At 42.5% G+C, this 12,977-nt stretch overlaps 1 protein-coding gene across 1 annotated transcript in view; it reads left to right on the top strand.

The window, feature by feature from the left end:
• Positions 1-12,295, top strand: part of LOC120042133 (cytochrome P450 3A27-like) — a 17,733-nt gene extending 5,438 nt beyond the window's left edge. The window contains exons 4-13 of the mRNA XM_038986996.1: positions 676-775; positions 974-1,087; positions 3,692-3,780; positions 6,174-6,322; positions 6,601-6,728; positions 7,115-7,193; positions 7,769-7,929; positions 8,321-8,547; positions 9,677-9,839; positions 12,045-12,295. Coding sequence (XP_038842924.1) covers positions 676-775; positions 974-1,087; positions 3,692-3,780; positions 6,174-6,322; positions 6,601-6,728; positions 7,115-7,193; positions 7,769-7,929; positions 8,321-8,547; positions 9,677-9,839; positions 12,045-12,161 — 1,327 coding nt within the window. The 3' untranslated portion in view covers positions 12,162-12,295. The remainder of the gene's footprint in view (positions 1-675; positions 776-973; positions 1,088-3,691; positions 3,781-6,173; positions 6,323-6,600; positions 6,729-7,114; positions 7,194-7,768; positions 7,930-8,320; positions 8,548-9,676; positions 9,840-12,044) is intronic.
• The last annotated feature ends 682 nt before the right edge of the window (positions 12,296-12,977 follow it).

The raw sequence follows: 12,977 nt of genomic DNA, 5'->3' as shown, positions 1-12,977 counted from the left end.
CTCCTCTGTGAATGATCTATGATGGGAGGCAGCCTGTACCATGTAGGTGTATATATAGTGGTTAAAGCCAGGTGTGTCTCTCCTCTGTGAAGGATCTATGATGGGAGGCAGCCTGTTCTCTGTACCATGTAGGTGTATATATAGTGGTTAAAACCAGGTGTGTGTTTCTCCTCTGTGAAGGATCTATGATGGGAGGCAGCCTGTACCATGTAGTTGTATTTATAGTGGTTAAAGCCATGTGTATTTCTCCTCTGTGAAGGATTTATGATGGGAGGCAGTCTGTTCTGTGTACCATGTAGGTGTATTTATAGTGGTTAAAGCCAGGTGTGTTTCTCCTCTGTGAAGGATCTATGATGGGAGGCAGCCTGTTCTGTGTATCATGTAGGTGTATATATAGTGGTTAAAGCCAGGTGTGTTTCTCCTCTGTGAAGGATCTATGATGGGAGGCAGCCTGTTCTGTGTACCATGTAGGTGTATACATAGTGGTTAAAACCATGCGTGTTTCTCCTCTGTGAAGGATCTATGATGGGAGGCAGCCTGTACCATGTAGGTGTATTTATAGTGGTTAAAGCCATGTGTATTTCTCCTCTGTGAAGGATCTATGATGGGAGGCAGCCTGTACCATGTAGGTGTATATATAGTGGTTAAAGCCAGGTGTGTTTCTCCTCTGTGAAGGATCTATGATGGGAGGCAGCCTGTTCTGTGTATCATGGACAAAAGCATGATCAAGACCGTCCTGATTAAAGAGTGTTACAACATCTTCACCAACCGCAGAGTGAGACAAACACACACACACACACACATCCCCCTAATGATAATCTGAATAATAATTATCCTAAAATTATTACTTATATTATTAATACATTATTTGTGGCATTCATTATTCATACATTTTAAAGTAGTGTGAATATTATGTAAATACTATGATCATTATTAAATCATATCTTTGTTATATCCGTTCTCCATGTTGTAGAACATCATTCTGAGTGGTGAGCTGTTTGATGCGGTGTCCCTTGCCGAGGACGATACATGGAGACGGATCCGCAGTGTCCTCTCACCTTCCTTTACCTCTGGACGACTAAAAGAGGTAGAACCATCCCTCCATCTCTCCCTTTCTATCAACTTGTACATAAACGCTTTATAACTTGTTATTAACTTAACTATAGGTTGTTATCAACTCTTTACTAACTCATTATAGCTTGTTATAAACAATTAACTCATTATAGCTTGTTATAAACTCTTTACTAACTCATTATAACTTGTTATAAACTATTAACTCATGATAGCTTGTTATAAACGATTAACTCATTATAGCTTGTTATAAACTCTTTACGAACTCATTATAGCTTGTTATAAACGATTAACTCATTATAGCTTGTTATAAACTCTTTACGAACTCATTATAGCTTGTTATAAACGATTAACTCATTATAGCTTGTTATAAACTCTTTACGAACTCATTATAACTTGTTATAAACTATTAACTCATGATAGCTTGTTATAAACTATTAACTCATTATAGCTTGTTATCAACTCTTTACTAACTCATTATAGCTTGTTATAAACTATTAACTCATTATAGCTTGTTATAAACTCTTTACTAACTCATTATAGCTTGTTATAAACTATTAACTCATTATAGCTTGTTATAAACTATTAACTCATTATAGCTTGTTTTAAACTCTTTATAGCTTGTTATAAACTCTTTACTAACTCATTATAGCTTGTTATAAACTATTAACTCATTATAGCTTGTTATAAACTCTTTACTAACTCATTATAGCTTGTTATAAACTATTAACTCATTATAGCTTGTTATAAACTATTAACTCATTATAGCTTGTTATAAACTATTAACTCATTATAGCTTGTTATAAACTATTAACTCATTATAGCTTGTTATAAACTCAAACCTAAATCAAATCAAATTGTATTCATCACAAACACATATTTAGCAGATGCGGGTGTAATGAAATGCTTGTGTTCCTAGCTCCAACAGTGCACTAATATCTAACAATACACAACAATACACACAAGTCTAAATGTAAAATAATGAAATTAAGAAATATAGAAATATTAGGATGAGCAATGTCGAAGTATGGAATTTATAAGTATATTTGTTTTTTAATAGAATTTACCTTTATTTAATTAGGCAAGTCAGATATGAACAAATTCTTATTTACAATGACTGCCTAGGAACAGTGGGTTAACTGCCTTTTTTCAGTGGCAGAACAGCTGATTTTTACCTTGTCAGGTCCGGGATTTGTCCTAGCAACCTTCTGGTTACTAGTCCAACGTCCTAACCACTAGGCTACCTGCCTCCCTAAATGTGATGGGATGTATAGACATTATGTACATTTTGTTGATAGCAAATCTGTAGAATACATGGAATTGTATACAGTTGAAGTCGGATGTTTACATACACTTAGTTTGGAGTCATTAAAACTCGTTTTTCAACCACTCCACTAATTTATTGTTGACAAACTATAGTTTTGGCAAGTCGGTTAGGACATCTACCTTGTGCATGACAAAAGTCATTTTTCCAACAATTGTTTACACAGACAATTTCACTTATAATTCACTGTATCACAAATTCAGTGGGTCAGAAGTTTACATACACTAAGTTGACTGTGCCTTTAATTAAACAGCTTGTAATGTTCCAGATAATGATGTCATGGCTTTCCTTCCTGCTTGACATCATGGGAAAATCAAAAGAAATCAGCCAAGACCTCCGAAAAAAAAATGTAGACCTCCACAAGTCCGGTTCATCCTTGGGAGCAATTTCCAAACGCCTGAAGGTACCACGTTCATCTGTACAAACAATAGTACGCAAGTATAAACACAATGGGACCACGCAGCCGTCATACCGCGCAGGAAGGAAACACGTTCTGTCTCCAAGAGATGAACGTACTTTGGTGCAAATCAATCCCAGAACAACAGCAAAGGACCTTGTGAAGATGCTGGAGGAAACAGGTACAAAAGTATCTACATCCACAGTAAAACGTCCTATATCGACATAACCTGAAAGGCTGCTCATTAATGAATAAGCCACTGCTCCAAAACCGCCATAAAAATGCAAGACTACGGTTTGCAACTGCACATGGGGACAAAGATTGTACTTTTGGAGAAATGTTCTCTGGTCTGATTTAAACAAAATTAAACTGTTTGGCCATAATGACCATCGTTATGTCCCAATGGATATGGGAGTTTATCAAAATCGTGTTTGTTTTCAAATTCTTTGTGGATCTGTGTAATCTGAAGGAAATATGTCCCTAATATAGTCATACATTGGGCAGGAGGTTAGGAAGTGCAGCTCAGTTTCCACCTCATTCTGTGGGCATTGTGCACATAGCCTGTCTTCTCTTGAGAGCCAGGTCTGCCTATGCCGACCTTTCTCAATAGCAAGGCTATGCTCACTGAGTCTGTACATAGTCAATGCTTTCCTTAAGTTTGGGTCAGTCACAGTGGTCAGGTATTCTGCCACTGTGTACTCTCTGTTTAGGGCCAAATAGCATTCTAGTTTGCTCTGTTTTTTTGTTAATTCTTTACATCTCTACATCTCTACCTCCCTACCTCTCTGTCTCTACCTTTTCTCTCTGTCTCTCTACCTCTCTACCTTTCTCTCTCTCCCTCTCTCGCTCTACCTCTCTCTCTACCTCAATCTCTCTCTGTCTCTCTCTCTCTCATCTAGATGTTTGGTATCATGAAGCAGCACTCTGCTAACCTGTTGAATGGAATGAAGAAGCAGGCAGATAAAGACCAGGCCATCGAAGTGAAGGAGTGAGTCCTGATTCCTAACCTCTGGCTTTTCACCTTACACCTCTGAGTCTTGATTACAATACACACACACATGTAGCCACCCTTTGCCTTGATGACAGCTTTGCACACTCTTGGCCTGAGGTAGAGTACCTCATGATAAGCTGTAGACCACACTATCTACCAAGAGAGTTTTCATCTATAATTTTCATAGCCGTCTATTTACCACCACATACCGATGCTGGCAGTAAGATCACACTCAACCAGCTGTATAAGTCCATAAGTAAACAAGAAAATGCTCATCCAGAAGCGGCGCTCCAAGTGGCCGGGGACTTTGATGCAGGGAAACTTAAATCAGTATAATCTAATATCTACCACCATGTCACATGTGCAACCAGAGAAAAAAACTATAGACTACCTTTACTCCACACACAGAGACGCATACAAAGCTCTCCCTCGCCCTCCATTTGGCATGCGCGGACCAACTGGCAAGTGTCTTCACTGACATTTTCAACCTCTCCCTGACCGAGTCTGTAATACCTACATGTTTCAAGCAGACCACCATAGTCCCTGTGGCCAAGAAAGCGAAGGTAACCTGCCTACATGACTAGCATACCGCCCCAACAGATCCATAGCACTCACGTCGGTAGCCATGAAGTGCTTTGAAAGGCTGGTCATGGCTCACATCAACACCATCATCCCGGGAACCCTACACCCACTCTAATTCACCTACCGCCCCAACAGATCCACAGATGATGCAATCTCTATTGCACTCCACACTGCCCTTTCCCACCTGGACAAAAGCAACACATGCATGAAAATGCTGTTCATTGACTACTGCTCAGCATTCAACACCATAGTTCCCACAAAGCTCATCACTAAGCTAAAGACCCTGGGACTAAACACCTCCCTCTGCCACTGGATCCTGGACTTCCTGACGGGCCGCCCCCAGGTCTGCCACACTGATCCTCAACACGGGGGCCCCTCATGGGTTGTGCTTAGTCCTCTCCTGTACTCCCAGTTCACCCACGACTGCGTGGCCAAGCACGACACCAACACCATCATTAAGGTTGCTGATGACAAAACAGTGGTAGGTAGGCCTGATCACCGACAACGATGAGGCAGCCTATAGGGAGGAGGTCAGAGACCTGGCCGTGTGGTGCCAAGACAACAACCTCTCCCTCAATGTGAGCAAGAAAAAGTAGCTGATCGTGGACTACAGGTAAAGGAGGACTGAACATGTCCCCATTCACATCGACGGGGCTGTAGTGAAGTGGGTCGAGAGTTTCAAGTTTCTTGGTGTCCACATCACCAACAACATGGTCAAAACACACCAAGACAGTCGTGAAGAGGGCGCGACAATGCCTTTTCCCCCTAAGGAGACTGAAAAGATTTGGCATGGGTCCCCAGATCCTCAAAAAGTTCTACAGCTGCACCATCGAGAGCATCCTGACCGGTTGCATCACCGCCTTGTATGGCAACTGCTCGTTATCTGACAGTAAGGAGCTACAGAGCGTAGTGCGTACGGCCTAGTACATCACTGGGGCAAAGCTTCCTGCCATCCAGAACCTATATACTAGGTGGTGTCAGAGGAAGGTCCCAAAAATTGTCAAAGACTCCAGTCACCCGGGGCCTCCCCCGGGCATCGCAGTGCTAGCTGTGCCACTAGAGATCCTGGTTCGAGTCCAGGCTCTGTCGCAGCCGCATGCCGTAAGACTGCTGAACAATTAATCAAATGGCTACCCAAACTATTTACATATTTTTTACTTTAGTTTATTTTGTAAATATTTTCTCAACTCTATTTCTTGAACTGCATTGTAAGTAAGCATTTCACAGTAATGTCTACACCTGTTGTATTTGGCGCATGTGACAAACACATTTGATTTGATTTAGTTGTGTGGTCGGTAGTTGTGGTCAGTAGTTGTGTGGTCAGTAGTTGTGTGGTCGGTAGTTGTGTGGTCGGTAGTTGTGTGGTCAGTAGTTGTGTCGTTGTGGTCAGTAGTTGTGTGGTCAGTAGGTGTGGTCAGTAGGTGTGGTCAGTAGTTGTGTGGTCGGTAGTTGTGTGGTCGGTAGTTGTGTGGTCGGTAGCTGTGGTCAGTAGCTGTGGTCAGTAGTTGTGGTCTGTAGTTGTGTAGTTGTGGTCAGTAGTTGTGTGGTCGGTAGTTGTGGTCAGTAGTTGTGTGGTCAGTAGTTGTGTGGTCACTAGTTGTGTGGTCAGTAGTTGCGGTCAGTAGTTGTGGTCAGTAGTTGTGGTCTGTAGTTGTGTAGCTGTGGTCAGTAGTTGTGTGGTCAGTAGTTGTGGTCAGTAGTTGTGTAGTTGTGGTCAGTAGTTGTGTGGTCAGTAGCTGTGGTCAGTAGTTGTGGTCAGTAGTTGTGTAGTTGTGGTCAGTAGGTGTGTAATTGTGGTTGTGTTGCAGGTTCTTTGGGCCCTACAGTATGGATGTGGTCACCAGCACAGCCTTCAGTGTGGACATTGACTCTCTGAACAACCCTTCAGACCCCTTCGTCTCCAACGTCAAGAAGATGATCAAGTTTGACCTGTTCAACCCACTGTTGCTCCTAGTCGGTGAGACCACACACACACACACACACACACACACACACACACACACACACACACACACACACACACACACACACACACACACACACACACACACGGACACAAAGTTGTACTTTTTAATCAAATGCAGTTGTATATCTTTTTATAAAACTTTGTCTCCACCTCTCCTCATCCTCCCCAACCTCTCCCCTCCTCCCTTCCTCTTCTCCTCTCCCGTCCTCCACTCCTCTCCTCTTCCCTCCCTTCCTCCTCCCTCCTCCTCTTCTCTCCTCCTTCTCCAGTGCTGTTTCCCTTCACTGGTCCTATCTTGGAGAAGATGAAGTTTTCTTTCTTCCCGACTGCGGTGTTGGACTTCTTTTACGCCTCGCTGGCTAAGATCAAATCTGGACGTGACACTGGGAACTCAACTGTAAACATGTTTTATATTTATATTTGATTGTTATGTTGATATTTTCATCTGTACATTTGTATTGTAATATTATGTATTTATTTATTATAAAACTATGTAACTATGTAATTTAACTAGTGATTTGCACCAATATGAAACGTCCATATCGATATTATGTTGGAATTTAAAAACACTATTATTGGGACCCAAACATCTACATTCATATTAGAATCTGTTTGTGTTGGTTGTGATTGGATCAGATCCATTAGAATCTGTTTGTGTTGGTTGTGATTGGACCAGATCAATTAGAATCTGTTTGTGTTGGTTGTGATTGGACCAGATCCAGTAGAATCTGTTTGTGTTGGTTGTGATTGGACATATTTGACCTAAATTCATTCTGCTCGCAGAATCGGGTGGATTTCTTACAACTGATGATTGACTCTCAGAAAGGCAACGACACAAAGACAGGAGAGGAACAGACTAAAGGTACCTGCCAAACACAAACCTGGAAACTACTGTTACAAACACGCACCTGTAAACTACTGTTACAAACAAACACCTGTAAATTACAGTTTCAAACAGACACCTTTAAACTACTGTTACAAACACACACCTGTTACAAACACACACCTGTAAACTACTGTTACAAACACATACCTGTAAACTACTGTTACAAACACACACCTGTAACCGACTGCTACAAACACACACCTGTAACCGACTGCTACAAACACACACCTGTTACAAACACACACCTGTTACAAACACACACCTGTAAACTACTGTTACCAAAACACACCTGTTACAAACACACACCTGTTAACAACATACACCTGTAGTCTACTGTTCCAAACACACACCTGTTACAAACACACACCAATAAACTACTGTTACAAATACACACCTGTTACAAATACACACCTGTTAACAACATACACCTGTAATCTACTGTTCCAAACACACACCTGTTACAAACTATTCTCTTGGTCTCTCTCTCTATTTCTCTTCTCCTCTCCCTTCTCTCCTTTCCTCTACTCTCCTCTCCCTCTCTCCTTCTACAGGACTGACTGATCATGAGATCTTGTCTCAGGCCATGATCTTCATCTTCGGTGGCTACGAGACCAGCAGCAGTACTATGAGTTTCCTGGCCTATAACCTGGCAACCAACCCCCACACCCTGACCAAACTGCAGGAGGAGATAGATACTGTGTTCCCCAACAAGGTATTGTGATGTGTATGTAACCCCGGTGTCAGATGTGGTGAGGTACTGATTTGTATGTAACCACAGTGCCAGATGTGGTGAGGTACTGATGTTTTTGTAACCCCGGTGCCAGATGTGGTGAGGTACTGATGTGTGTGTAACCCCGGTGCCAGATGTGGTGAGGTACTGATGTGTGTGTAACCCCGGTGCCAGATGTGGTGAGGTACTGATGTGTATGTAACCCCGGTGCCAGATGTGGTGAGGTACTGATGTTTTTGTAACCCCGGTGCCAGATGTGGTGAGGTACTGATGTGTGTGTAACCCCGGTGCCAGATGTGGTGAGGTACTGATGTGTGTGTAACCCCGGTGCCAGATGTGGTGAGGTACTGATTTGTATGTAACCACGGTGCAGGCTCCTATCCAGTACGAAGCTCTGATGCAGATGGACTATTTGGACTGTGTGTTGAACGAGTCTCTGAGACTGTACCCCGTCTCCCCGCGACTGGAGAGGGTCGCCAAGAAGACGGTGGAGATCAACGGCATCGTCATCCCCAAAGACTGCGTTGTCATGGTTCCCACGTGGACCCTCCACCGTGACCCAGAGATCTGGTCCGACCCTGAGGAGTTCAAACCAGAGAGGTACTGGACCGCACCGTAACCACAATCCAACCATGACACAACCTTAATACAACCACAGTACAACCACAAAACAACCTTAATACAACCACAGTACAAGCATAACACAACCTTAATACAACCACAGTACAAGCATAACACAACCTTAATACAACCACAGTACAACCATAACACAACCTTAATACAACCACAGTACAACCATAACACAACCTTAATACAACCACAGTACAAGCATAACACAACCTTAATACAACCAGAGTACAAGCATAACACAACCTTAATACAACCACAGTACAACCATAACACAACCTTAATACAACCACAGTACAAGCATAACACAACCTTAATACAACCACAGTACAAGCATAACACAACCTTAATACAACCACAGTACAAGCATAACACAACCTTAATACAACCACAGTACAACCACAAAACAACCTTAATACAACCACAGTACAACCATAACACAACCTTAATACAACCACAGTACAACCATAACACAACCTTAATACAACCACAGTACAACCACAACACAACCTTAATACAACCACAGTACAACCACAAAACAACCTTAATACAACCACAGTACAACCATAACACAACCTTAATACAACCACAGTACAACCATAACACAACCTTAATACAACCACAGTACAACCATAACACAACCTTAATACAACCACAGTACAACCATAACACAACCTTAATACAACCACAGTACAACCATAACACAACCTTAATACAACCACAGTACAACCAGAATAAAAACATAAGATCATTACTAAATTTTGCTACAACGTAACTAGAGTGCATCATAGTACTTCGGTGCAATGTGCTTTGTGTCTGAACCACAACCACAAATCAACTACAACACAATGTGTAATGTGTCTGAACCACAACCACAAATCAACTACAACACAATGTGTAATGTGTCTGAACCACAACCACAAATCAACTACAACACAATGTGTAATGTGTCTGAACCACAACCATAAATCAACTACCCTGGCCCGACCCAATAACACAACCATAACATAACCACAAATCAACTACAACACAATGTTTAATGTGTCTGATCCACAACCACAAATGAACTACAATACAATGTGTCTGCCCTCTCCCTGTCCAGGTTCAGTAAGGAGAACAAGGAGTCTATTGATCCGTACACGTACATGCCGTTTGGGGCGGGGCCCAGGAACTGTATCGGGATGCGCTTCGCCCTGATCATGATCAAACTGGCCATGGTCGAGATCCTCCAGAGTTTCACTTTCTCCGTCTGCGACGAGACCGAGGTGAGACGCTCACCTGAGCAGACAGAATATGACATCATCAAACACCCCTATCATTCATAGATAGAGGCTGCACTTGCCGCAGCACCTGTTTTAACATGGTCATCACCTGTTTTAACATGGTCACCACCTGTTTTAACATGGTCACCACCTGTTTAAACATGGTCACCACCTGTTTAACATGGTCACTGCCTGTTTTAACATGGTCACCACCTGTTTTAACATGGTCATCACCTGTTTTAACATGGTCACCACCTGTTTTAACATGGTCATCACCTGTTTTAACATGGTCACCACCTGTTTTAACATGGTCAGCACCTGTTTTAACATGGTCACCACCTGTTTTAACATGGTCATCACCTGTTTTAACATGGTCACCACCTGTTTAACATGGTCACTGCCTGTTTTAACATGGTCAGCACCTGTTTTAACATGGTCACCACCTGTTTTAACATGGTCACTGCCTGTTTTAACATGGTCATCACCTGTTTTAACATGGTCACCACCTGTTTTAACATGGTCACCACCTGTTTTAACATGGTCACTGCCTGTTTTAACATGGTCAGCACCTGTTTTAACATGGTCACCATCTGTTTTAACATGGCTTGCTATTCTCTATAGATCCTGTTGGAGATGGACAACCAGGGTTCTCTTCTGTTATTCTCTATAGATCCCGTTGGAGATGGACAACCAGGGTTCTGTTCTGTTATTCTCTGTAGATCCCGTTGGAGATGGACAACCAGGGTTCTCTTCTGTTATTCTCTGTAGATCATGTTGGAGATGGACAACCAGGGTTCTGTTCTGTTATTCTCTGTAGATCATGTTGGAGATGGAAACCAGGGTTCTGTTCTGTTATTCTCTGTAGATCCCGTTGGAGATGGACAACCAGGGTTCTGTTCTGTTATTCTCTGTAGATCCCGTTGGAGATGGACAACCAGGGTTATGTCATGTTATTCTCTGTAGATCCTGTTGGAGATGGACAACCAGGGTTCTGTTCTGTTATTCTCTGTAGATCCCGTTGGAGATGGACAACCAGGGTTATGTCATGTTATTCTCTGTAGATCATGTTGGAGATGGACAACCAGGGTTCTGTTCTGTTATTCTCTGTAGATCACGTTGGAGATGGACAACCAGGGTTCTGTTCTGTTCTGTTATTCTCTGTAGATCATGTTGGAGATGGACAACCAGGGTTCTGTTCTGTTATTCTCTGTAGATCATGTTGGAGATGGACAACCAGGGTTCTGTTATGTTATTCTCTATAGATCCTGTTGGAGATGGACAACCAGGGTTCTGTTATGTTATTCTCTATAGATCCTGTTGGAGATGAACAACCAGGGTTCTCTTCTGTTATTCTCTGTAGATCCCATTGGAGATGGACAACCAGAGTTCTGTTCTGTTATTCTCTGTAGATCATGTTGGAGATGGACAACCAGGGTTCTGTTCTGTTATTCTCTGTAGATCCCATTGGAGTTGGACAACCAGGGTTCTGTTCTGTTCTGTTATTCTCTGTAGATCATGTTGGAGATGGACAACCAGGGTTCTGTTCTGTTATTCTCTGTAGATCATGTTGGAGATGGACAACCAGGGTTCTGTTCTGTTATTCTCTGTAGATCATGTTGGAGATGGACAACCAGGGTTCTGTTATGTTATTCTCTATAGATCCTGTTGGAGATGGACAACCAGGGTTCTGTTCTGTTATTCTCTATAGATCATGTTGGAGATGGACAACCAGGGTTCTGTTCTGTTATTCTTTGTAGATCACGTTGGAGATGGACAACCAGGGTTCTGTTATGTTATTCTCTATAGATCCTGTTGGAGATGGACAACCAGGGTTCTGTTCTGTTATTCTCTGTAGATCACGTTGGAGATGGACAACCAGGGTTCTGTTCTGTTATTCTCTGTAGATCATATTGGAGATGGACAACCAGGGTTCTGTTCTGTTATTCTCTGTAGATCATGTTGGAGATGGACAACCAGGGTTCTGTTCTGTTATTCTCTGTAGATCATGTTGGAGATGGACAACCAGGGTTCTGTTCTGTTCTGTTATTCTCTGTAGATCATGTTGGAGATGGACAACCAGGGTTCTGTTCTGTTATTCTTTGTAAATCATGTTGGAGATGGACAACCAGGGTTCACTTCTGTTATTCTCTATAGATCCTGTTGGAGATGGACAACCAGGGTTCAGTTCTGTTATTTTATTCTCTGTAGATCCCGTTGGAGATGGACATCCAGGGTCTGCTGATGCCAAAACGACCAATCAAACTGAGGTTGGAGCCCCGTAGCAACACCCCTAGCAACACCACCGCCACCTCTCCAACAACATGACCGAATGCAGGAGCACCCTACCCTGGAGTACCCTTCTCTCTCTCTTGCTCTCTCTCTCTCTTGCTCTCTCTCTCTCTCTTGCTCTCTCTCTCTCTCTCTCTCTCCCCCTCTCTCCCCCCTACACACAAAAGGGCTATACTACAGACAGAAATACTCCTCACCCCGCTAATGATCCTGGGCTGGTGTGGTTACATGTGGTCTGCGGTTGTGAGGCCGGTTGGACGTACTGCCAAATTCTCTAAAACAACGTTGGAGGAGGCTTATGGTAAAGAAATGAACATTAAATTCTCTGGAAATAGCTCTGGTGTACATTCCTGCAGTCAGCATGCCAATTGCTGACTGTGGCGTTGCGATATGTGTTGTGTGACAAAACTGCACATTTTAGAGTGGCCTTTTATTGTCCCCAGCACAAGGTGCACCTGTGTAATGATCATGCTGTTTAATCAGTTTCTTGGTATGCCACACCTGTCAGGTGGATGGACTATCTTGACAAAGGATGAAATGCTCACCAACAAGGATGGAAACATTTGTGGACAACATTTTAGGGAAACAGGCTTTTTGTGCGTATGGAACATTTCTGGGATCTTTAATTTCAGCTCACGAAACATTTTTGTTCAACAGCCTCACTATCTATCTATCTATCTATCGATCGGCTACTGAATATTCAGTCCTTATCCTGCTATATGCTACTGAATATTCAGTCGTTATCCTAACCCTGCTATAGGCTACTGAATATTCAGTCCTGACCCTGCTATAGGCTACTGAATATTCAGTCCTGACCCTGCTATAGACTACTGATTATTCAGTCCTGACCCT

This window comes from Salvelinus namaycush, unplaced genomic scaffold, assembly GCF_016432855.1.
Source record: "Salvelinus namaycush isolate Seneca unplaced genomic scaffold, SaNama_1.0 Scaffold62, whole genome shotgun sequence".
Classification (NCBI taxonomy): Eukaryota; Metazoa; Chordata; class Actinopteri; order Salmoniformes; family Salmonidae; genus Salvelinus; species Salvelinus namaycush.
The sequence above is the reverse complement of the archived record's forward strand: the minus strand, read 5'-3'. Positions and strand labels throughout refer to the sequence as shown.